The 26031-nt window shown below is 37.6% G+C and overlaps 1 protein-coding gene across 8 annotated transcripts in view; it reads left to right on the top strand.

Annotated features, from left to right (window-relative positions):
- FBLN2 (fibulin 2) overlaps nt 1-26031 on the top strand; it is a 173640-nt gene that overhangs the window by 40413 nt on the left and 107196 nt on the right. For 4 of the 8 annotated variants that reach the window (XM_058165750.1, XM_058165751.1, XM_058165753.1 and 1 more), the window contains exons 2-3: nt 12705-12802; nt 13363-14786. In XM_058165750.1, the coding sequence (XP_058021733.1) occupies nt 13508-14786 (1279 nt within the window). In that variant the 5' untranslated portion in view covers nt 12705-12802; nt 13363-13507. Of the gene's footprint in view, nt 1-8646; nt 8670-12704; nt 12819-13362; nt 14787-26031 lie in introns of those variants that run through there. The other 4 variants (XM_058165756.1, XM_058165757.1, XM_058165758.1 and 1 more) reach the window with 2 other exon arrangements.

Below are 26031 nucleotides of genomic sequence, written 5' to 3'. Positions count from 1 at the left end.
ATTAAGGCAAAGAGAGAAGGGGGGACAACATCATGTTTAATGGTTTTTCATAGTTGCTAGTGGTGATGTTTTCTATTTTTTATGATATCATTACCAACCAGCATCTGGTGAGCATCAGATTACAAAAGATGAATGTTTTCCATTTTTTCTCATGGTTCCTTTGACTTCTGTTTATCTTCTTTTTTTAATATTGTTCATCCACTCTTGTTTTGGTAAATCATTTGGTAAATTTTCCAACCTTCTCAAAATTTAATAAACAGTGGTTACCATGTTCTTATAGACTTCTGTTAGTATTCACGTTCTTATAGACTTCTGTTAGTATTCATGTTCATGTTCAGGTAGTTGTTATTTAGCAACCACAAATAGGACCGGCAGCTTAGTCATAGCAACTGTGCTTACCAGAGATGGTATTCAGCAGGTTCCGGCCAGTTCTGGAGAACTATTAGCAGAAATTTTAAGTAGTTTAGAGAACCTGTAAATACCACCTCTGACTGACCCCACTCCCATCTATTCTCTGCCTCCAGAGTCCCAGCTGATCGGGAGGAAATGCGGATTTTGCAGTAACCTTCCCCTGGAGTGGGGAAGGAATGGAGATTTTACAGTATCCTTCCTCTGGAGTGGGGAGGGAATAGAGATTTTACAGTATCCTCCCCCTGTCATGCCCATCAAGCCATGCCATGCCACTCCCATCAAGCCACGCCCACAGAACCAGTAGTAAAAAAATTTGAATCCCACCACTGGTGCTTATGGTTTTGTTCAGCTTTCCTTTGCTTTACTGACCTGTGAAAGTTGTAAGGGTTTGTAAGGCAAGGATTGATTGTAATGCTTCTTTTTCATCCCCATTGTAACTGAATGGTTGCTAAATGATGGAGTTTCTGGTACCAAGTAGTGTCATTAAGTAAGGACTACCTGTATTCGAAATCATTGGAAATATGTATAACTGCAATAAATGAAGATGTGATTATTAACAGTTAATTAATATTATTTAGCAGTAGCAATTAAGGCATTAGATTTGGAAGAGGGAGAGCCAGGTTCTAGTCCATTGTCAGCCATGGAAGCCATCTGGAGACGTTGCACCACATATTCTTTTAGCCCAAAGTGGGAAGAGTAGGGAAGGCTATCTCTTTAGCTGCCCAGTGAAAGAAAAAGTGTGAATCTAATAGACAAATAAGTAGTCAAATAAGCCTTTACTCCAGAATATATGGAGAAACACTAGGTGTTAGCAAAGTTATCAGGATCTTTTTGCTATGTGCTTGTCATCTGGTGTTTAGAGTCCATATTTGACAGCCCTACTATTAATAGCAAGTTATTGTTAAATAGTGTTTTGACTGCTCAAGTTCTGGGTAACTGGGGAAAATATATAATACTTTTCTTTTATTATAAAAAAAAGTTTTATTTTTACAATCTTATCAAATAATTCATCCAATGTACAGTTATATACAATTAGTCGGGCCTGCCCAGTCACCACCCCCCTTTTTAACCTTCTTCCCTCTTCTACCTTCTTTTACTTTCCAAACCTTCCTCTCCTTCTCTTATCTACCTCCTCTCCTCCCTCCACCCTACACTCTTCTCCCTCTTCTACCCCTCTTCCTTCCTCTCCTCCTCTTTCCTACCTCCTACTCTCTTTTTCCTCCCACCGTTCTAAAATGGCAACTGGTCAGACCCGACCCTACATTAATTATATTTATACATCTTCAATAATCCCTGTACATTAACCATCACTCCATCACTAACCTCAACCCCCAATTCCTTCCCTTTACCCCCACCCCCACCCCGACTTCCCAGAACAAAATGCAGGGTATCAAAACTAACAATCATAATCTAAAATCCTAAATTATAATCTCTAGTCTCTCCACGCTTATTCACACTCTCAATTCCCCTCTCCTTCAAAAATATATCTAATACAAATTATTTCCTAAATTTACTCATATGCTATTTGATATTTTTTTATCTGATACTTATTTTGAATATAATCAATCCACATTTTCCATTCTAAAATATATTTTTCTTGTGTATAGTCTTTCAAGTAAGCAGAGATTTTTGCCATTTCTGCCAGATTTGATACTTTAAGAGTCCATTTGTATAAGATTTCCTCTCATATAAGCCTTACTGGAGTCCCAAATCATCTCTATAGATGTCTCTTTTTTCATATTCATAATAAAAAATTCTTTCATTTGTTTTTTACATTCATTTACATTTTGTTCATATTTAAACAAATTCTCATTCAACCTCCATGATCTCCTAGCCTCCTTTTCCCGATCAAATTCAATCCAAACTGGACTATGATCAGATAAAGTTCTTGAACAAATCTTCGTCTTCTTCACTCTAGAATACAAATCATTAGTAATCAAAATAAAATCAATCCTCGAAAATGATTGGTGCCTATCAGAAAAGAAGGTAAAATCCCTCTCTTCTGTATTATGTTCTCTCCAAATATCTCTTAATTCCAAGTCCTCCATCATTTCAAAAAGCCTTTGTAATTTCGCCCGGCTTGATATCTTCCTTAAGCTTTTTTGTCTTTTGAGTATCCAACACACCATTCCAATCACCCATTAATATATATGATTTATAATCCCAAAATACTATTCTTTTATGTAAAACTTGAAAAATTTTCTTGTTGTTGATTCGGAGCATAAACTCCTATTAATAATGTCTTCTTTCCTCCAACAAGAGTTCAATAGCATTGTATCTTCCTTGCTTATCCACCTCAATTAATTTTGCTGATATATCCTTCTTTATATATATAACTAAACCATTTTTTTTCTCCAAAGAGGAGGCAACAAAATGTACTCCCAGTTTTGAATTTATCAAATATTTCTGGTCTAAAGATCTAATATGTGTTTCTTGTAAACAAGTAATGTCATTTTAAATTGTTTCAAATAATGAAATACTTTCCTTCTCTTCATGTGAATTCAAACCATTAACATTCCAAGATAATAGTTTAATTGCCATTATCGGCCAAAGGAAACTTTTGGAACACTAGCCAAATCACATTTTGCTTTAGGCCTTGCTCCTCCCACTGTTTCCGTTGTAGTAGTTGCCAGTTGTTGTTGTGCCTTCATCTCTTGTTCCTTGCGTTTAGCAGCAGCTCTTGTCAGCCTTTGTTCTTTTGAATCTGGACCCGTCATAGGTATTTCCAACACTTGTAATAAATCTTCTTCCATCGCAATCTGTTCTTGAACCTGCTTCACTTCTCTTCCTTCACTTCAGTCTCCTTCTTCTAGCATCCAGTGGAGAAAGACTTCCAACTTTAATGCCTCAACATAAAATTCTCTCGCTTTTCCAACTGTATTGAGACGATGTACTTTCCCTGCATAATATACTATTATACCAGTTGGAATATCCCATCTATATTCAATCTGACGTTTTTTAAGTTCATTCACCAGGAAGGCAAATTCCTTCTAGCCCTTAACATTTTTGGTGGAATTTCCTTTAATATTAAAATATCCTGACCAGCAATCTGAATCTTCTCCCCTTATATGAGGCTTGCAAAATCTGATTTCTCACTGTTCTATTTGTAAAATAAATAACAACATCCCTTGGCAACTTTTTTGCCTTGCTATCCAAGAATTCACACGATATATTTTATCAATTTGATAAGCCACATCTGCTGGACGAGCTGCTAATATCTCAGCAAATACTTCAGAAAAATTTCCTTAAATCCCTCTCTTCTGTATTATGTTCTCTCCAAATATCTCTTAATTCCAAGTCCTCCATCATTTCAAAAAAAGCCTTTGGTAATTTCGCCCGGCTTGATATCTTCCTTAAGCTTTTTTTGTCTTTTTGAGTATCCAACACACCATTCCAATCACCCATTAATATATATGATTTATAATCCCAAAATACTATTCTTTTATGTAAAAACTTGAAAAAATTTTCTTGTTGTTGATTCGGAGCATAAACTCCTATTAATAATGTCTTCTTTCCCTCCAACAAGAGTTCAATAGCAATGTATCTTCCTTGCTTATCCACCTCAATTAATTTTGCTGATATATCCTTCTTTATATATATAACTAAACCATTTTTTTTCTCCAAAGAGGAGGCAACAAAATGTACTCCCAGTTTTGAATTTATCAAATATTTCTGGTCTAAAGATCTAATATGTGTTTCTTGTAAACAAGTAATGTCATTTTTAAATTGTTTCAAATAATGAAATACTTTCCTTCTCTTCTGCGGTGAATTCAAACCATTAACATTCCAAGATAATAGTTTAATTGCCATTATCGGCCAAAGGAAACTTTTGGAACACTAGCCGCAAATCACATTTTGCTTTAGGCCTTGCTCCTCCCACTGTTTCCGTTGTAGTAGTTGCCAGTTGTTGTTGTGCCTTCATCTCTTGTTCCTTGCGTTTAGCAGCAGCTCTTGTCAGCCTTTGTTCTTTTGAATCTGGACCCGTCATAGGTATTTCCAACACTTGTAATAAATCTTCTTCCATCGCAATCTGTTCTTGAACCTGCTTCACTTCTCTTTCCTTCACTTCAGTCTCCTTCTTCTAGCATCCAGTGGAGAAAGACTTCCAACTTTAATGCCTCAACATAAAATTCTCTGCTTTTCCAACTGTATTGAGACGATGTACTTTCCCTGCATAATATACTATTATACCAGTTGGAATATCCCATCTATATTCAATCTGACGTTTTTTAAGTTCATTCACCAGGAAAGCAAATTCCTTTCTAGCCCTTAACATTTTTGGTGGAATTTCCTTTAATATTAAAATATCCTGACCAGCAATCTGAATCTTCTCCCCCTTATATGAGGCTTGCAAAATCTGATTTCTCACTGTTCTATTTGTAAAATAAATAACAACATCCCTTGGCAACTTTTTTTGCCTTGCTATCCAAGAATTCACACGATATATTTTATCAATTTGATAAGCCACATCTGCTGGACGAGCTGCTAATATCTCAGCAAATACTTCAGAAAAAATTTCCTTAAATCCTCTTCTTTATTCTCTTTCAGACCACGAATTCTTAGAGCAAATTCCATATTTCTGTATTGTATCAAAACTATTTCATCATCTGTTTTTCCATTTTACTTTGAAATTCAGCCATTTTATTATCTAATTTTGAATTATGTTGCTTAATTTCTTCAACCTCCCTTCCAATAAAATCACATTATTTGCCAAACTTTGTACTGCAATTACAAATCCTTCTTAACTTCTTTATTTCCCACTTGAATTTCTGATATCTGCTCTTTCATTTCCAACATCTCGTCAGTTATTACTTTAAATTTTTCTTGCATAAAGTCTTTTAAATTCTCTTGTACCGCCTCTAAGTTCAATGTTCTAGTCTCCACTGTATGAGCTGGAGAGGCACCAGCTGAGGAGATTCCAGAGCCCTTTGTTACAGTAGACTTTAATTGTTTGGCTGCCATCTTCTATAAAATTATTTATTTATTTCCAACTTAATATTCAGTTTAAATCTTCTTAACCTCTGGGAAACACAGTCCTTTAAAGCTTTTTTAAAGCAATATTTAAAAGAAAATCTCCTAGATTCTAGGCAGCAAAGAGTTAAAAAGTTAAAGCAGCAAGTAACATGCAAATTACCAACTGCAGACAAACGGTGAAAGTATCACTTTCGCTTTCCACTCGTTAACTTGTTAACAATTCGCCTCCATTTTCTTGCTGTTTTCAAACTTGTTACAAAGTATCGGGGAATCGGCTTGGCTACTTGCATAAAGTTCTCCCACTTTCGTTCTGTCCGGTATAATCCTTTATTGTCCAAAATAAATCTCGGCGTTTGGTCGTGGTGATTGGTTCCGCCCAAGCAGAAGAATCCTCGGATCTGGAGCTCTTCGGGTTGCTGGAGGGAACTTAACCCTTCAAACCCCTTTTTTCTCAGGGGCTTTAGGGAAATTCAACCTCTGCCCTCAGCTCACCCCCTCCTCTTCTCCCGAAGAGAGGGTTTTTCGAACCGCTGGACTGCAGATTTAAGCTGTCCTAGCGATTCCACAAAATCCAGAGGTTGGTGATCGTAAAGATCACCGCCATCACCTACGGTGCCAAACCGGAAGTCTTATATATAATACTTTTCTTAAGGGATACTGTGCCTGTTATCCACAATTAAGAGAGGCAGCAATTCAGTGTAAGATCAAACCACAACTACAACTCTCTTCTCTGGTAGTGAGATCAGAGAAATAAACTTGGAACCAATTATGCCACATCTGTTCAAATAACTGGGTTTCAATGCAGTGCAATTCCTATCAGATGCCTGGTCAATTGGGGTTCCTAAGGCTTCATCAATACGGCTTTTAAGAATCATGTTCGTTTTTCTGGGCTCTCCTCCAAATCAGTGCAATTGCTGTGCCCAGCATTTCAGTTGTAACTGAACTTTGATATTTTGGAAGGATGTTTTAGCTTTCACAGGAGATTAGGTTTTGTTAATACTTTTTTTTCCTGATTGCTTGCTTGTGGTAAGATCAGATTTTTAACTCTGTAAAGCAAAAGTTTATTTGCGTTGCAGTTTTGATGCACGTGGCTTTAAGAAGAGAACAAAGCTTGTGAAGGAATGCCTCAGTTTGACAAACATTTGGCCCAAATACACTATTTCATTTTGTCTGGCACAAGCGATTCTGGCAGGTGAACACAGTTGCAAACATCATACAACAATGTTTTGTTGCTTGATTTTGATCATTGACCAGCTTTGAAAGTTTCAACAGAATTCTTTAGCTACAACGGTTTTCAAACCGAAGCAGGGATCTGTTTCAAAGCAACAGGTTGAAGGAGATGGCTGCAAAGTGTTTTGTGGCATTTCAAAGAGGGTTATCAATTGAATGACTTTTTTTTCTCTGCTTCTGGGATTGTTAACAAAACTGCTGCCATTTTATTTCTATATATGGAGAAAGAGGTGGGAAGGCTGAGTGGTATAAGGAGCTTCCTAAGTGGTGGGTAGTAAATTTTGTCACAATATTAGACTCTTCGTCTGCCAGAGCTCCTTACAGGTGCTAGGTTAATACAGCTGGGACTTTACTTTGTAAGCTCTTTACTTTCTCAATGTCATCAGCCTTAAACCTGGTTAGAAGAAATAAGAGAGGGGTTTTGTTTGTTTATTCACTTACTTCTGTATTAGTGTTGCCACTAATTCACCTTGGCTTTCTGCACATTGAATAAAGACACAAAGCGGACTAGTCCGGGCAGCACTCTTGGATTAACTGTTTCAAATGTGCATGAATGAGCAGCTTTAAAGGTCTCAAAAATCAGAAAATGGCTGCTAGGCCAACACCTAGAAGTGCCAGGCCAAATTTTATAAATAATAGGCAATATCAGACTTATAAACTCCTTTTTTTCCCTTCTATGCCAGCCTCTTTCTCCATGACTTGGCACTCAGTGTCACTGTATTTATACCAGATTGTGACTGTCACCCCTGCTAGTATAAGTCATCTGTCAGAGAATATTATCAGTAAACTATGTCATATTGGCACATCTGGGAAAACCCGAATCTGAAAGCTTCCAGGTTTTCCCCACCCAAATGAAAGTCCAGGTCCCTGCCCAGTACCCACATGTTCATCACATGGTCAAATCAAACCACCATCCCATCTGGCGATGCCTCCCAGTCACACTCCTTCAGGTGCAGGGCAAGATGTCCTTGACTCTCTGAGAAAGGAATGTTATTATGACCATATATCTCCCCTGTTCCATACAATCCCCCTCCCAGTTTCCCCCAATAGGAAATGTGGCAGGCCTGAAAGCCCAATGCAAAAGATTGGGCCGGGATAGCTCAGGCAATAGAGAAGCCTGTTATTAAAAATACAGAGCCTGCAATTACTGCAGGTTCGAGCCCGGCCCAAGGTTGACTCAGCCTTCCACCCTTTATAAGGTAGGTAAAATGAGGACCCAGATTGTTGGGGGGGCAATAAGTTGACTTTGTAAAAAAATATACAAATAGAATGAGACTATTGCCTTATACATTGTAAGCCGCCCTGAGTCTTCGGAGAAGGGCGGGGTATAAATGTAAACAAAAAAAAAACAAAAAAAAGATGGCTTCCTGGCCTGACAATACTGCAGAAATACTTGGGTCTTGCTAGTATGCCAGGGATAGAGTTATCAGACCTCTGGCAAAAGGTGGACATGTCTTCTTATTCCTCATGTCCTCCTTTCAGAAAGCATAGCCATAAAATTAGATATTGTCTGGCTGTGTGTGTGTGTGTTTTAGTGTCTAAAAACCTTACTCTTCCTGAGCAGCTTTGCTCTGTGTGGGGCAGCACTTCCTTAAGTGCTAACCATAAGTTAACAAGCTCTGTTCTGTGCCTTTAATTAGTTGATTAGTAGCCTCCAGCCAGCTTGTCCTGCTGCATGAAAGGACAAGACCTTAATCAGTTACAGACTGAAAGCTTTTGCATCTTAACTGGCTCTAGCACATTCCTGCAATTGAAAAACCAGTCTTTCTAATACTGGTAAAAGGAATCTCATGTCTATGTAGGCTTAAGTACATTTTATTTACAACTTTCTACTGTAATTTTGGTTGTGGATGCCAAGAAACTTAAACAGTTTGTGTTTCCTTCCCCTCATTTATACTGCTTTCTAATTGTCTTTGTCTTACTTTGCCTGTTCAAACATCTGATGACCTGAACCAGGGGGTACTTTCCAAGATTGCCAGTCAGATGTGCCTGCCCTCTTGTTACTCCACAATACCCCCTAGGAGTCTGTGGACCACAATTTGAGAACCACTACAGTAAAGGATTATATTTATTTATTTATTTTGTCAAGTATGTATTAGATAATATAGATAAGTATAAGCATGAATTGAATACATAAAATGAATACAAAAAAAGGGAACATTAGGACAGGGATTGTAGGCATGCTGGTACTCTTATGCATGCCCCTTATGGACCTCTTAGGAATGGGGTGAGGTCAGACTTAAATTAAAATTTTGGGAGTTTGGGGAAGAAACCACAGAGTCAGGTAGTGCAATCCAGGCATTGATCACTCTGTTGCTGAAGTCGTATTTTCTGCAATCGAGTTTGGAGCGGTTCACTTTAAGTTTGTCTCTATTGGGTGCTTATGTATTGTTGTGGTTGAAGCTGAAGTAGTCATTGACAGGACATTGTAGCAGATAATTTTATGAGCTACGCTTAGGTCATACTGAAGGCGGGGTAGTTCTAAGTTTTCTAAGCTTAGAATTTCAAGTCTGGTGGCATAAGGTATTTTGTTGTGAGCAAAAGAGTCAAGGACCTATTCCTGATATTTTTACCTCATCCTGTAAAAAATGAGATGCTTCCCATTTTAGCTAATGAACAAATATTCAAATCAAAGCTTGAAGTAGCTCAAATGAAACTCTTTTGCCCATTTTCCATTTTGTTATGTATTTAATCAGGTTTGATTTACAGAGATCTAATACATTATCAGGTGACATCTTTTATATAGTAAAATCATATTTTAAATAACTGCTGTTATAATACACCATCTTCAGAACAAACTAAGAGTTAGGTCCATAATTGCTGAACCAGATATACTTTGGTATAAGCTCATCCATCGATAAGATGATCCTTGGGTTTTTAACCAAAATTGTAAAAAATCTATCACTTGTAAATAAGTTTTTTAAAAAATTTGCATTTATATCCCGCCCTTCTCCGAAGACTCAGGGCGGCTTACACTATGTCAAGCAATAGTCTTCATCCATTTGTATATTATATACAAAGTCAACTTATTGCCCCCAACAATCTGGGTCCTCATTTTACCTACCTTATAAAGGATGGAAGGCTGAGTCAACCTTGGGCCTGGTGGGGCTTGAACCAGCAGTAATTTGCAAGCAGTTGCTGTTAATAACAGACTGTCTTAGCAGTCTGAGCCACAGAGGCCCGTTGATCCTTTGCATGTTTTAATTTGCACAATAAGATTATCCATGGGTAATCCATAGATTATCCTCTTCATGATATTTTGAGGGTCAATTTATTTGTAGATGAGCCTATAAATGAATATATATAGGTTATACAGGTACTTAAAAAAGAATTGCTTTATAAACTGTCTAATATTTATTTATTTATTTATTTATTCGATTTTTATACCGCCCTTCTCCCGAAGGACTCAGGGCGGTGTACAGCCAAATAAAAAAGCGCAATATATACATTAAAACAAGGCTAAAACAAACATATTACAAAATGGCCAAAAATTTAAAAAATTTAAAACATTTAAAATAGTTTAAAAACCCTAAAATATAAATAACCCCGGATTAAAATTTAATTAGGCCAGTCCCGCTTGAATAAATAGATGCGTTTTCAGCTCACGGAGAAAGGTCCGAAGATCAGGCACTTGACGTAAACTAGGGGGAAGTTCGTTCCAAAGCGTAGGAGCTCCCACAGAGAAGGCCTGCCCCTGGGGGCCGCCAGCCGACATTGTCTGGCGGACGGCACCCTGAGAAGGCCCTCTCTGTGAGAGCGTACGGGTCGGTGGGAGGCATAGGGTAACAGCAGGCGGTCCCATAAGTACCCGGGCCCTAAGCCATGGAGCGCTTTAAAGGTGGTAACCAAAATCTTAAAGCGCACCCGAAAGACCACAGGAAGCCAGTGCAAACTGCGCAGGATTGGTGTTACATGGGAGCAACGGGTTGCTCCCACTATTACCCGCGCAGCTGCATTCTGGACTAGCTGCAGCCTCCGGGTGCACTTCAAGGGCAGCCCCATGTAGAGAGCATTGCAATAATCCAAATGGGAAGTGACAAGAGCATGAGTGACCGTGCATAAGGCATCCCGGTCAAGGAAGGGGCGCAACTGGTGAACCAAGCGTACTTGGTGGAAGGCCCTCTTGGAGACGACCGCCAAGTGATCGTCAAACGACAGCCACCCATCCAAGAGGACGCCCAAGTTGCGCACCCTTTCCATTGGGGCCAATAACTTGCCCCCCACAGTCAGCCGTGGCTGCAGCTGACTGTACCAGGGTGCCGGCATCCACAGCCACTCCGTCTTGGAGGGATTGAGCTTGAGTCTGTTTCTCCCCATCCAGACCTGTACAGTAATAAACTCTTGGATATACAGTCAGTGGTGAAATCTGAACCGGTTTAGTACCGGTTTGGTGGCTGTGCATGTGCGTCGTGCACCAAACATGTGATGTGCATGTGCATGTGTGGTACGTACCATGCACCAAATGCGAGATGTGTGTGCACACGCATGTGCAGTGTACACCAAAGGGAGGCATGGGAAGGAAGGTAAGTAGAACAGCACGTGCGCGGGGGGTGATCAGCTGTGATGCGCGATCGTCAGAGATTTTTTTTTTTTACTTTTTTTAAAGCATCTTTTTACTACCTGTTTGGGCAAATAGGTAGCAAAAAATGCTTTAAAAAAGTTTTTAAAAGGTTCCGATGATCACATCCCACAGCTGTAATCATTGGAGTCTTTTTTTTTTACTTTTTAAAATGCATTTTTACTACCTATTTGGGTGAAAAGGTAGTAAAAAAATGCTTTAAAAAGTTTTTAAAAGGTTCCGATGATCACATCCCACAGCTGTAATCATTGGAGTCTTTTTTTTTTACTTTTTAAAATGCATTTTTACTACCTATTTGGGTGAAAAGGTAGTAAAAAAATGCTTTAAAAAAAGTAAAAAAAGAGGTTCCGACGATCGTGCACCACAGCTGTGATTGTCCGAGCCTTTTTTAAAACTTCTTTTAAAGCATTTTTTTTTACTACCTATTGTATTATCAGTTTTATTTTTAATTCAGATTTTAATTTTTGCTTTTGTAATGCCATATTAGGTGTACATACACATCTAATAATCTTCCCTCTGGAACGAGCTCCCTCTGGGGCTTCGTCAACTCCCCGATCTCAAGTCCTTCCGCCGCGAGCTGAAGACGTTGCTGTTTCGAAGAGCAGGACTAGCTTGAATGTAGTTTTAAATTGGGATTTTTAAAAAAGGGGTTTAAATGAGGTTTTAAATTTGTATTTAAAAGTTAGAGCATCAATTGAATTTAACTATCTATTCTTTTAGCTGTTTTTATGTATTATATGTTTTCTGTTGTTTTTTTTTGACTGTGAACCGCCCTGAGTCCTTCGGGAGATGGGCGGTATACAAATATAATAAATAATAATAATAATAATAATAATAATAATAAAAAACAGAAGTCTTTAAAGCAAACTAAAATTGTTTGATAGTAGGTAGGGTTTGTGTGTGCACTTGAAGCTAGATGAATATTCTTAGGTTCATGTTTGAAAAGTGAAAGTTAAAAAAAATATTGTTGCAAAGAATTTTAATAGTAAGTTTATAGTTTATGAGTGATAAAGGAAAGCAATTCAGACATAGCCACTGTGTTCTCCGCAGCTAATATGCAGTGGAGCCAATCTTTCCTACAGGGATGTCCAGAACCATGAGGGTCAGGAGTTTCACTTTCAACAACATAGCAGAAGTAGGTAGACAGAAATAATTTGTTTCCCTGACTCTACATGACATTTTGACCTCCTATTGAGATGTGTTGCTGTATGGTCATTTATTTTATTCTTCGGGTATCACCGGAAATAATAACAAATGTTCTGAGTAAGAACATAACAGTATCCAGAACTTTATAAATGTAGTGATATTCCACTTGACCTACAAGACTGAGAAAGGACTCAAAGAAATGCTTTGTGTTTAACATTAAAGACAAATGATTTTTAGACCAAACCAAACAAACTTTTGGCTCTTCTGTGCTCCCAATAATACTTTAGTGATAAAGACTCAAGTTAGGTGCAATAACATTGAGAAAATAGTTTCCTGATTTCTAATATCCCTACTTTCATTGCAGGTCTTTCTTATGGTTCCTGGTGACCACACATTGTCCCATTCTTGCTCATTGCAGTAGTTAGTGCTTCACAGGGGTCCTGCAATGGACAATTACTGCAAGTAAGTTAAAATGGAGGTGAGAAAAATTATTTTGGTAGAATACAACTTTCCAAGTTGAATTCAGACTTTATTGGGCCCAAATTCAAAACGAATTCTAATTAATATTTTGATGCTATCTTGCCATTCATACATCTATCAGAAAACAGAATGAGATATAGTGCTAAAATACAGTCAGACTATATCAGTATGAGAAAGAATTGTCTTTGTCTTCAATAATTATTTTAAAAGTTAGAACTAAGAAAAATACACCCAAGAATATTAAATCTGTAAAAAGAATATTTGATTTTTTATTTTACTTGGTGTTTATTTTATAAATAGATAAAAAGACATTTCTTAAATGCTTTTTTTTAAAAAGTAAGAATAAGAAATTTAAGAAAGTAAGAGAAGACATTTTAAAAATGTAGTCTGAAATTTGGTGTCTACACTTGGATGAGAGTTATGATTAATTTTATGTCGGTCTCCAGATGTTGGAACTTTATCCATTTTTAAAAATATCTTTAATGTTTAACAGGATATATGTGAAGTATAGTCTTTAACAAAGTTCTCTTTCATAAACCTAGGCTCTAGTTCCAAAACAGAATCCAGGGAAATATTTCTGACCAAGAGCTGGATGAACAAGACATTCAAGGGGGTAGTAAAGAAAGGAAAAGAAGCCCATTAAAGATTAGAAAAACTGAATGCTTGCCCAAGACATTTAGGAAGATTATGGATAGGCACCAAATGTTTCATTTACATTGTATGAACACTGTCCTTTTGGTGCTTATTTGGACTGCCATTGCAACAGCACAGAAGGATTGTACAGGTGTGGAGTGTAAGCAGCCAGAAAATTGCATTGAAGAAGTTCTAGAGCCTGGAGAATGCTGCGCCTCTTGTCTGCACAATGGCTGTACTTGCGAAGGATACCAGTACTATGATTGTGTGAATGTAGGCTTTGTCAATGGAAAAGTGCCTGAAGGACAGTCCTATTTGGTCGATTTTGGAAGCACAGAATGTTCTTGTCCCAAAGGCGGAGGTAAAATCAGCTGCCAGTTTATGTTGTGTCCAGACCTTCCGCAGAACTGCATTGATGCTGTTCTACCAGCAGATGGATGTCCCCAATGTGGAAGAATAGGCTGTGTCCACGAAGACCAGAAATACGCTGCAGGACATACATTCCATATGCCTACGTGCAAAGTGTGCCATTGCCCTAATTCTGGCGGTGACCTCATGTGCTATCAGCTCCCAGATTGTAATGAATCCACGTTAACCTCCCCTAATCCATCTGATACCATGGAAGTAGAGCAGCACTATGATGATCCCTACAGTTATGACCAAGAGGCACCAGAAGGGGACACCACTCAGGTGGAGCCACCCAAAAAGTACTACAGTTATTCAACACAATTGGAACAAGAGAGCATAGGCCAAGAACAAAGTGAGGATTATGACTACCTTGCAAGCAGTGTTACTCCACCTTCACTGACTCAGTCTCTTTCAGACCCGGCAATGCAGCAACAAACCAGCACAAATATCCCGCTCCTAAATCATCCAGAAAACAGGAGCAACAATGAAAATAGCAAGGTCAGGATGAATACAAGCACAGGATCAACAACCAAAGCACCACAAAGATATAAGATGACCACTACAAATAATGTGTTAAAGGAAGAAATCGTGGCAACAACAGAGTTGCCACAGAATGAGGCAGAAGTGGAGAGGCAAAACGCGATTAACCATGAAAAAATTGAGCAAGGAGAAAACTCTCATTTTAGAATCAAGCTAAACATGAAAAAAGACCAGAAATTAAAAGTACCCAAATCGTTGGATTTCAAGGAATCCAAAAGAGATAACTTCCCTGAAGTCAAATTTAATCCGACACCATCATCGCTGATTGCCTTGAAAGAAGACCGTAATTGGATAGCCCCCAAACAATCTCAAACACTTTATCATTACCAGCCTGATGAAGACGTGGATCCCAACTCTGTTCATACGTCTTCCAAATTATCAGAAGGTAAGATGTTGGTTTCAGTGCCTTAATGTTAAATCAGTAAACAGTAAAGTGGGATTGCTGCCTGTTTGCTACAATAGTGAAATGTACAGATAGTCCTCATCTTACAACATTTCATTTAGTGACCGTTCAAGGTTACAACAGCACTGAAAAAAGTGACTTATGAGCATTTTTTACACTTACTGTATATACTCGAATATAAGCCGATCCGAGTATAAGCCGAGGTCCCCAATTTTACCCCAAAAAACTGGGGTAAACTGGGGACTCGAGTATAAGCCGAGGGTGGGAAATGAGGCAGCTACCGGTCGGGGAAACCCTCCCTCCCTCAGCCGAGAAGGCTGGCGGCTCCCCCGCCCCGCCCTCTCACTGCACCGGCAGGGCTTCCCCGCGCTAATGCAAAAGCCCGCCAAGTTTGCGCCATCCGGTATAATGTGAAAAAAAGAAGAAGAAAAAAAACTCGAGTATAAGCCGTATATACTCGAGTATAAGCCGAGGGGACGTTTTTCAGCACAAAAAACGTGCTGAAAAACTCGGCTTATACTCGAGTATATACGGTACATCCATTGCGGGATCCTCGTGGTCATGTGATCAAAATTCAGATGCTTAGCACCCGGTTTATATCTATGACGGCTGGAGTGTCATGTGATCTTGTGACCTGCTGACTTGGGGAAGCCAGATTCACTTAACAACTGTGTTACTAATTTAACAACTGAAATGATTCACTTAAGTATGGCAAGAAAAGTCGTAAATGGGGCAAAGCTCATTTAATAATTTAAACTTAGCAACTTAAATTTTGGGGTCAATTGGGGTCATAAGTTGAGGACTATATCTAGTCTGAAGAGTCTGCAGAGTCAAAGGATCACAAAAAGTCTTAGTACTTATAGAATAGTGATGCATAGTTTTAGTGAAAGTGAATGGATAGCTGGTCAGCTGTAATGTAATTTACCATTTTTTCTCTTTCTTTGAGAGGTTATCTAACATTTGGACTTTTTAACCATTTGATTTGATGGAAAAGAAGCAATGTTTGATTTTTTTTTTATCCTAAAGGAAAAAAAATGGATGAAACTTTCATGGTTGAGATGTGGGCACTTTGAATTTACATTAGTTCTGATTAAGAGGGGAGTGTGAGTATTTTGCTATCTTTTATTGCATAACTATTATTAAAGTTTTTCACCTTTCTAGCTTTGCATAATCTCAAAACAAGATATTATAAGAATATTCCTCCTATGGAGAAGTAGAGGCAGCCAGTGATGAGCAATTAGCATCTTCTACCAGTTACAAAGAGTCCATAACCACCCCTGAATCTCAGGAATTCTCCCCACCCTTTTTAATAAAAGCATACTGTGAATACAACAAGCAGGTAGCCTTTACTTTACAAGCAAGACTTTTACATGATTGTTAACATGTCATAAAAATGCTATTGCTATCTATTTTACTTTAATTCATATATCTTCATTAAATATATTTGATTTGACTTACTTGTCATTGAAAAAGAAAAATTAAAGTTTGAATTCAAGTGGCTTTAAATATTTGATAAAAATATCAAATTATCTTTACTGAAAAAGTGCATAAGTGTTTGGGCAATGCTATGTAAATGTCTAATCCATATTTGTTACTGACAAAATTTAATATTAGTTAAATTTTGACTCAACTGACTTCGATAACTCCTGCATATATTACGTAACATTAGCTCAAATAGCAATGTGAACTGGTTTATGACCTGTACTGAAAATGAAGCTGCTTGCTGCTTTGAAAGAGAAATTCTTTGTTAATAATGACTTTGCTAAATGAGCAGTGTTTATGTTAAATCCCTCTGTGCATTAATAAAAATACTAGTCCATCTCTTAGGACAATCTTTGTAGATTTGCTTGCAGCAGATAGCTTTGTCACATGTTAAAAGGAACCAATGATGCTAACAATCTTGTAAGTGACTCAGAGGAATGATCAGTATTTCCACCCAATCAATGGGTACTTCCAGTGAGCCAGTCACCCATTGCCATAAGGACACAGAGGTTATGCTATCAGGGCAAAATCGGCCAGATACGACCATCCTAGATGCATGAACACAGTTAATACAATGTTATGTCAGTCTATGTTATGGAAACTCTAGAAGTGATGTGTCTGTGGAGATTCTCAGTCATCCAGGCCATGATAGTTTTTTCCTTGAAGAGATTTTATTTCTCATCCAAGAAGCTTCTTCAGTTCTGACTGAATGGTGGAGGATGCAAGGGTTTATATTCCTTGTGGTTGTTAGCATTCTTTCTGAGAATCGTTAAACCCACTTGGAGATTTATCTGTGCCCTCAGGGTCACCTGAATAATGCAAATGAGTGTGGAACTTTCTTGGAACTGCTGAAAGGACTGTGTTGTAAACAGAAGACAGGTGGTGTCTTAACCGAGTGGGAAACATTAATCATTGCACATCCATTTGTACAATTCAGGTGACCCTGAGGGCCACTGAAAAGAAAGAATGCTAACGACCAGATGACTGCAAGGAATATAAATCTTGTCATGCTCCACCATTCAGTCAAAACTAGAGAAGCTTCTTGGAGGAGAAGTAAAATGTCTTCAAGGAAAAATGAAGTCCAGCTGCCTTTTGAAAAAAGCACCTTTGGGTGTAGAAGTGACAAGAATGAGATTGCAATTAGAGTAATTAAAAGACCACTATAGGACTATGGAGTTCCTGCTATTGTTATACTATTTACTAATTTTTATTTATTTATTTATTTATTTTTGTCACACAGTATATATAAGCATAAGCATGAAATAATTATACAATATATAAGCATATATATGTATGAGTATGTAATAACTATATTAATTGGATATAACAAAGGAAAACAATAGGACAGGAACGGTAGGCACGTTTGTGCTCTTATGCACGCCCCTTACAGACCTCTTATTTTTCTTAATTTTCAGAAAAATTGATATCACTTTTCTGGCATGAAAATATTTTAATATGCTGACCATCATATTCAATTATGCCCATGCCACATATCTGCAAAAACGTACAGGAAACCCTGATTGTTAAGGAGCTTGACTTTTGTTACATTTCTTCTCTATAACAATGAGCCATGAAATGATCCCTTCCTGTTCCCACTGTGATAAGATGAGAAATGAGATCAGATCATAATGGATGTTGCCCAAAATAAACCACGCTTGTGATCTAAAGATTGCTGGGCTTGCCTCTCCCTTTCCTGTCACTCAGAGAGCTTGCGTTTCTCATGTGTTTTATTGCCAGGTCTAACTTAATTGGGCATGCTTGCCATCTTAATCGGAGGGAGCCCTTATGGGTTTGTATTTCATTAAAATAATATCCTGACTCGGGTTAAAAAAAAGTCTAGTGCCAAAAGATAAAATCCATTTATTTGTACAGTAAATAGGCTAAATTCCTGGCTGCTGAGCGTTAAAGTTGGGATGCTGCCATCTCATGACCTAAAGCACACATGCAGAAGAAGAAGATATCTATGGAGAAAGAGAAAGAAATTATTCTGCATATTGGCATCATTAAACTCCCAGTGGAGTCAGCAACTGGTTCTGCCATTATACAGTGAAAGGCATGTGGAAATAATTTCACAAGATAGCAACCCTTGGTTTTGAGAAAGAAGACTCTTGAGCAAGATATCCTCAGTGATTCTCCCGTCCCTTGATAAATTCACTCCCTGCCAAAGTTCTCACTAGTCATTCAGTCACTCTTGCTATTCAGAGAAATCAGACAGTTCAAATGTGTATAAAGATTTATTGTAAGCTTAAGCTCTCTACAAGAATCTGAACTAGTAACGGTCAAGGGAAATTAATGGGAGTTAAGAATATAAAGGAATTCAAGGTGGGCCTGACTTAGATCTCTTATGGGCATGCAGGGACTCATGACTGATGATGCATTTGACCCATCCCTTGGGCTCAGCCTGGTCATCTCCTACAATGGGGAAACCATGGCCCTCCAGAGCTACATCTTTAAGCAAGCTTGGCCAGCAAGGCCAATGATGAGTACTGGTGGAAGTTGTAACTCAGCAAAAAATTCTCCATACTTTCTGTAAACCATACCTGTACTAGTATAAAAAGTAGATGTTTGCTTCCCCCCCCCTTATTTATTCTGCCTTAATGAGAGGAAGAATATCTGGAGCAAGGAACATTAGAATTGAGGGCTTTGGTGACCAACAGATTCTGTCCTGGGCTGGGATACAAGCCTAAATCCTTTCAAGAAAACACACCTAATACATGTTCTGTAACCTAAGATAAATTAGTGCTTTATCATGTATTGGTGCTTCCAGTCAGACTAGTTGAAGCATTCTCTGTGACAAAGCTGGAACAAAATGTAATAAAATACAAGTTGGCTGCAACTTTACATATCCTTCAGCTTCTCTTCTCAATGACAATAGGAAAGCTGTGGTGTCACTATACTGTGTCCGGTTTTGGCAAGTAGCATCCACTGATTATGATGGCATAATGATAGGTATTACTAGATGTTTGTGTGAAGAGATGTTGAAAAGAGAAGACTGTAGTTTTCATGGGCAGTTTGGCATCTTTTATCCTGCTTAAGAGAGCCATTGGAAATTCCTAGGCCACAGAGATCAGCACCAAATCAAAGATCAGAGCTCAAATCAAATCTAGAGAACAAGCTAAAAGTAATTAAAAAGGTAAAAGTTTGTGAGGAATTATTTTTACAATTTAAACTAAGAATCCTTTTCTGTTTTTTGGGAAATTACATACATCACTAGCAAGAAAGTTTCTCACAGGGTGGTTGTCTTGGGGAAAAAGGAGGAAGGAATATTTGGTATGTTTGCTGTTTTGAGTTATTTATAAAAATAGTAGAGGGATAAAAATAAATAAATTTGGCAAAAAAGCAATACTCATACATGCAAAATGTAAATAAATAAATAAGTAAGTAAGTAAATCAGCGGTGGGTTTTAAAAATTTTTACTACCAGTTCTGTGGGTGTGGCTTGGTGGATGTGGCATGGCTTGGTGGGCATGGCTTGGTGAAGGATACTGTAAAATCTCCATTCCCACTCCACTCCAGGGGGAGGATACCGCAAAATCCCCATTTCCTCCCGATCCGCTGGGATTTGGCAGGCAGAGAATAGATGGCGGCAGGGCCAGTCAGAATTTTTACTACCGGTTCTCCAAACTACTCAAAATTTCCGCTACCAGTTCTCCAGAACTGGTCAGAACCTGCTGAAACCCACCTCTGAAGTAAATGTTAGAAGCAGGTCACAATGGAAGGTTCTCCCTTTTTGTATTGCACCTTTATTAAACTACAATTGAACATGTTTTGTAGTAAGTGGTGGCACTTAGCCAGCTTTGGACTTGGAAGCAAAGCAAGTGAAGGCAGCTTCTCCGATAGGAAGTAGGTTAAATTAGGAAGTACACATATCTGCAGTGCTGTCAAGAAACCTTCATGGATGTGTTCACAAAGTCATCAGGAACTTGGCTCAGACTGAAGGAAGGTTTACTTTTTGTGTATTTCATTTGTGACATATCAGAAGTATTCTGAGATGTGGAAATGTGTTTCTAATAAATAAATGATTGTACTTCTTGCAACTATAAACCTTGCACCCTCATATTTAATTACTGAAATAGTTCTCACTACTGTTTTAGGTGTACTCAATTTCTTTAGTCTTCCCAATTATTTCATACTAACCATCCCAGTGTGCACTGTGAGGACATTTGACATAATTTAAAAGGTTTGCAAAAGTCTGTTGATGTTGGACTGGATAAAGTTTTGCAGCTGTACTAGTGAATTTTCTAAGCTATAGATTAACAATTTAGGCTCCAATGAGAGAAATACAGAAATAGCTAGTACCTCCAGAAATAATCATACAAATTTTTAGACCATGATTATACCTTTCCCTAATTCTGTCCTTCTAACTTCACTGCATCCTGAGCAATGGTCCCAATTCCACAATAAAATTTCAATTATAAACCCAGAAGAGTGGAAATAAGATCCAAACTGGTGATTTAGAAATTAAAAAGAAAACTTTCTATGCATTTTAAAGCTTTTTTTAAACAAATCCACCTTTCATTAATCTCAAATTGGGTTATACTGATTAAAATAATTATGTAATTTCTGGAGTGACTCCATTTTTAAGAGCCTAAGTAACATATGAGAATTAGTTTTTAAAAAGACCAATGTTTAAAATACACAGAAAGGCCGGAAAGTGACCTTAGCATCTGGCTGGATGAGATGGAAGAAAGTAGTTAGGTTCTGGGCTCCAGGGAAGCAATTTTGAAAGGCCCCCACTCTTAACATTTCAACTATTGCCCTCTGGAACAGCTGCAATTTTCAGGCCAACTTCAAAGGCAGCCCCAGGTAGGTAAATGCTAGTAGTGTCTGAATGGAGTTCTTGGAGGAAGGATAAGCTTGATTAGATTTGTTTGTATATCAGTAGTTATGTGGCAACAACACAATGGTGTACATAATCAGGACTGTACACATTTCAGGATTAAAGCATTTGTGTTATTTTTTTTTTATGAAAACAGGTGATCTGAACACTTCATTTCTCAAAACAGGAATGTTACAAAGAATGTCATCATTAGGATTGCTTTCTCTCATTGTTGGGAGTGGAATCAGATTACAAGCTTGGTGGATGCTTGTTCCTTTCCTTGGAAGTAATAGTGACTCATTTGACTGTATCCATATGTGTTTCATGATTAAACGCACATGTCAATGTTTCTTTCTTTGCAATTCCTTGAACCAGCACAATTGATGGCTGCTGCAAGAAGGAAAATTCAGTGGGACAGAATGATCGGATGCTTTTCCTTCAGTGACATTTTGAGTGCAAGGTAGAGGAAATGCTTTAAAAAATGCTTTGTGGTGCTTCAGAAATCCAGAGTGATTATCCTTGCTGACAAGAGGAATGAAATTATCTTTTTAAAGGGTCAGTTGCTAAGTGCACTGCTCCCTTTGTCTCTCACCTTTCCCAGTTTTGGCTTAAGTAAGGTGAAAGTGGTTAGCCGTTTCCAGCTTAACTAGCCTTGACATTCCTGAAAAAGCAATCTCCTGAGTAAATTAATTCCCTTTTTTTTTGACAGTTTAGAATTCTTACTTGGATTCCTATTGAGCCCAGCTAAAGAGGGCAATGCATTTCCAAAGTGGTAGACTTTTCTCAAATTCACAGAGGTTTAAGGAAAGGTATTTAGCTCTGAATTATACTGGGCACAGCTTCTCCTGGATATATACTGGCAAACTAAAAGCCACAATCAAACAGCTATTTAATAAAATGGCACTCTTTAGCTGAAAATCAAGAAAATTTGCAAGAACTCATAAGGGCAGGAGAAAAAGAAAAACAACAACAACCCCTAAATCTAAAGATACATATTAAGAAGACAAAAGCAATGTTAGGCAACATGAATGTTCATTATTTATTTAGCATAAGCCATGATTAGTGAACATGTGCTTGACAGTAAAGAACTGAAGATGGTAGATACTTCTCTTTTCTTGGACTCAAAAACAATTTAAGATGTTTCTTATTGCTTATTGCTCTGCTTATTGTTTTTTTAACGAATAATAAAAGAGAAAAGCTGTAACAATTTTAAGATCAACAGATAAGAATTTTTTTCAATAGCAATGAAGTTCAGAATAGTTAAAACAGTGGACTTTCCGATTGGTAAGGCATGTCTGTGAAAGCCACATATTAAAAAAGAAAGAACAGAAGACCGACTGTCTCCCTGAGGCAGTTATTAGCATTCATTTAGTGACCGTTTGAAGTTACAGTGGCACTGAAAAAAAGTGACTTATGGCTGTTTTTTCCACACTTATGACCGTAGCAGCATCCCCATGGTCACATGATCAAAATTTAGATGCTGGGCAACAGACTCGTCATGCGACCTTCTGACAAGCAAAGATGGTGGGGGAGCCAGATTCACTTAACAACCGTGTTACTACCTTAACAACTGCAGTGATTCACTGAACAACTGTGGCAAGAAAGTTGGTAAAATGGAGCAAAACTCACTTGAACAACTGTCTTTGTTACCAATGGAAATTTTGGGTTCAGTTGTGGTTGTAAGTCAAAAATTACCTGTATTTGTTTAAGTTTCCTAGCCCTCCTCCCCATCCAATCAGATGTGGTTAGTAACATCATGTCTTTAAACATCTGCTTGCATTTTCTTATGTCTTTTTACTGCCTAGTGTTCAGATGTTAGCTTCTGAAATGTGTAAGCTTTTAACTCATGAAGTTTCACATAATAATGTTGAATTTGTCTAGGGTGTTTTTTTTTTTTTTGGTAGTTACTATGATTTCCATTTTTCACTCGATTTTATAATTTTGCATTTCTTGGAAAGAATAACACTGAAGGGCATGGAATAGGTTAAGATAATTACTAGAGGAACATTTTCTAACAATGTAAACGTGATGCAAACTTAGAGTGCTACAGCCCTTCAGGAAACTAATCATAGGAGCCAAAGAATGCAAATTGCCCTTTGTTAGTTCAGGTGGGCTAATCTGAAACAGACACCAGTCAAAGTGATTTATAATGAGTGGACTCTATAATTAAGTGGAATTAAAAGTTACTGCTTTTAATGCCAAGAAAGATGAACTATAGTCTATACATTTCAGGGTAATAACTTATATGGTAGAGTTATGAAAGGCTATATGATAACCTGATGTCTTTTCAATGTTTATGCTTTTTGTCATCTTTACTAAGCAAGCAAAATGCATGTTGATTCTACCTTTCCATGGTTTGGCATTATCACATTGAATAGTCAGGGGGAAAGGCAGCAGCTCTTCAGATCAGGTTTACAGTAGTGAGAATAAAATCTTCTGCCCAATCAGGAATTCTTAACAATAACAGAATAACAGAGCTGGAAGGGTCCTTAGAGGCTTTCTGGTTGAGTAAAGCTCCCTTTATCGAGAGACAAGGGGCATATGAAAGAAAAGTCACTCATGCTTTACTTTTTCAGGATTATTACATTTTTTTTTAGCCTTGAAGAACAAGAACACGGTTATTTTTCAGAGTATACAGAATAATAATTGCATTTAGTTCAATACTTTTGAACTACATGAAGTAAAGGATTATTTTATTAGATTCAGATGCATACACATCAAAAACTGGGTTTATACATCACTCAAAAAGCATGGTTGATTGTGTAAGGGAAAATTGATAGCATTCTTTCAGTTTTTAGACACAAATGTAGTCTTCATTCACATAACAAGTCACACAGCCGCTGCAAAACAAATACTATTTATAGCATTTCTCTAATTAAACTATTTATACCTGAATATTTCAACATTTTCACAGCATTTATTTTCTTTTCATTATTTTTCTTAGACACTAATATTCATAGCATTAGTTTCCAATTCACTTTTAAACATAGTCCCTGTCACTGAAATCTTCCAACATTTTTATTACATTTAAAGGAATTTTCTTTGTATGATGGCTCATAAAATTAGAATGCTGGATTGATGATTGGCAGCCTCGCATTCAAGACCCGTTGCTGCCACTTGTGTGTGTGTGTGTGTTGATGGTGGTGGTGGTGAGCTCCTGGCATATGCTCCAGTTCCCACTGAGCTAGTGGTTTGAAAGCGAGTGATTGCAAATAGATAAATGGGACCACTTTGGTGGGCAGCTTCATGAGGATGCAAAAGGAGCATCCTCCAGGCAACAGTGATGTCACCGGCAAATTCTTTCACCATGGAAGCATTTCAGTGCTTCTGACACAGAAGCATTAGTATTCCATTCAATTTTCTGTAGGCTTCTAGTTTAGCCCACTGACTTTCAAAACCATGTTTTAATTCCATGAAAACCACTTGGTCTTTTTTATTCTTTGGTCCATTTTAATTTAGCTATGCAGGGTTTGGTTCTGAGGTTGAAAAGGAGTTGGTGTAGGCATATATACCATACTTTTTGAGGCTTTATTAAAGTTGTATCTTTTCTTCCTCTTTCTGTACCCTGGGCTCTTATGATAGTTGCACAATCCTAAGTAGACACTTGGCCAAAGGTATGCCCAATAACTGATGAAGTTATTCTGCTGAATAATTGGCGGAATTGTAATTCGGAATGTGTAACTATGGTCATCTGCTGAGCTGTCATGTTTTCTTCCAAGAAATCTTCAAGACTGTAATCATGTAGCCGCTGTTAGATATGGTTCATTTATATCCTATTAAATAGATAAAATTTGTGGCTCATAATTTATTAGAGGATCATTTATTCTGGATGAAGAAAATATTTCAGGTCTTTCCTTAGATAACATATCTTAACTCTTTAGGGATTTTAAATAGCAAATCAAAAGAAATTAATAGTTTACAATGATTTTTCAGGTGGAGGAATATTTTATATCATATTGACTTTCACCAAGCTACTCTTACCAAGGTGATTCGTCACTCACTATCTTTTAGTTGAAGCCCTTCAGCTATTATATTATCATTAAAATTAGCAGAGCTCAATAACATGTTGACCCTTCCTGCCTCTGTCAAGAAGTCTTAAGAAATCATTTTTTAAGAGCATTTTAAAAAATCTCTGTTAATGGATTGCATGCTTGAAATCTTTCATTATGGATTTAACACACACATACACACACACACACACACACACACACACACACACAGAGAGAGAGAGAGAGGCAAGGATTCAAAAACTCAAACTTGGCTTGTATTATGCATTGTGACTGCATAAATTATAAGGAGGAATGATAAATACTTTTCATGATTCAAGGACTTCTTAGCTTTCTGAGTGGAAAATTGAAATAAAGTGTTTGAAGGGAAATTGGTTGTGCCGATGAATTTGGCTCACTTGACTGTGATGTTTGAGGTTGCCTTTTCCCACCTATTTTATCAACCACTTCAGTTTTCTAAGCTAAATTTTGAATGATATTTTGAATTTATAAGATTCAAACTAATATATAAAACACATGGAATGAATACAAAATGAAAGACAGCTGCATTAATAATAATAGAAAATCCAAACAAGTCAAAACTTGTATTAGACCTACTCAAAGTCATAAACATATTCAGTGAGCTATTTCAAACATCAGACTAGATGAAGTTTTTGTCAGGCTCCAAAAACCATTGAGATTTTTCTGAGGAGTTATTGTTTATCTTTATTGTTCCTCATCTATAGACAGAAACAGGCCGACTACTTGCCACATAAAACACGTACTCTGGGGACTATTAGGGAGGAGCCAACTTCACCCTCTTTCTCTCACACCAGCTATTTAAATTGTGTTGTCTCTTGCTCCTCTGGAATTCTCTCCCTCCCTCCTGGGAATCCAGACCAATATTCCATTACAGTTTTTTAAAAAAAAATAACAAAAAT

This window comes from Ahaetulla prasina, chromosome 2, assembly GCF_028640845.1.
Source record: "Ahaetulla prasina isolate Xishuangbanna chromosome 2, ASM2864084v1, whole genome shotgun sequence".
NCBI lineage: Eukaryota > Metazoa > Chordata > Lepidosauria > Squamata > Colubridae > Ahaetulla > Ahaetulla prasina.
This window is presented reverse-complemented; position numbering and strand designations above follow the sequence as displayed.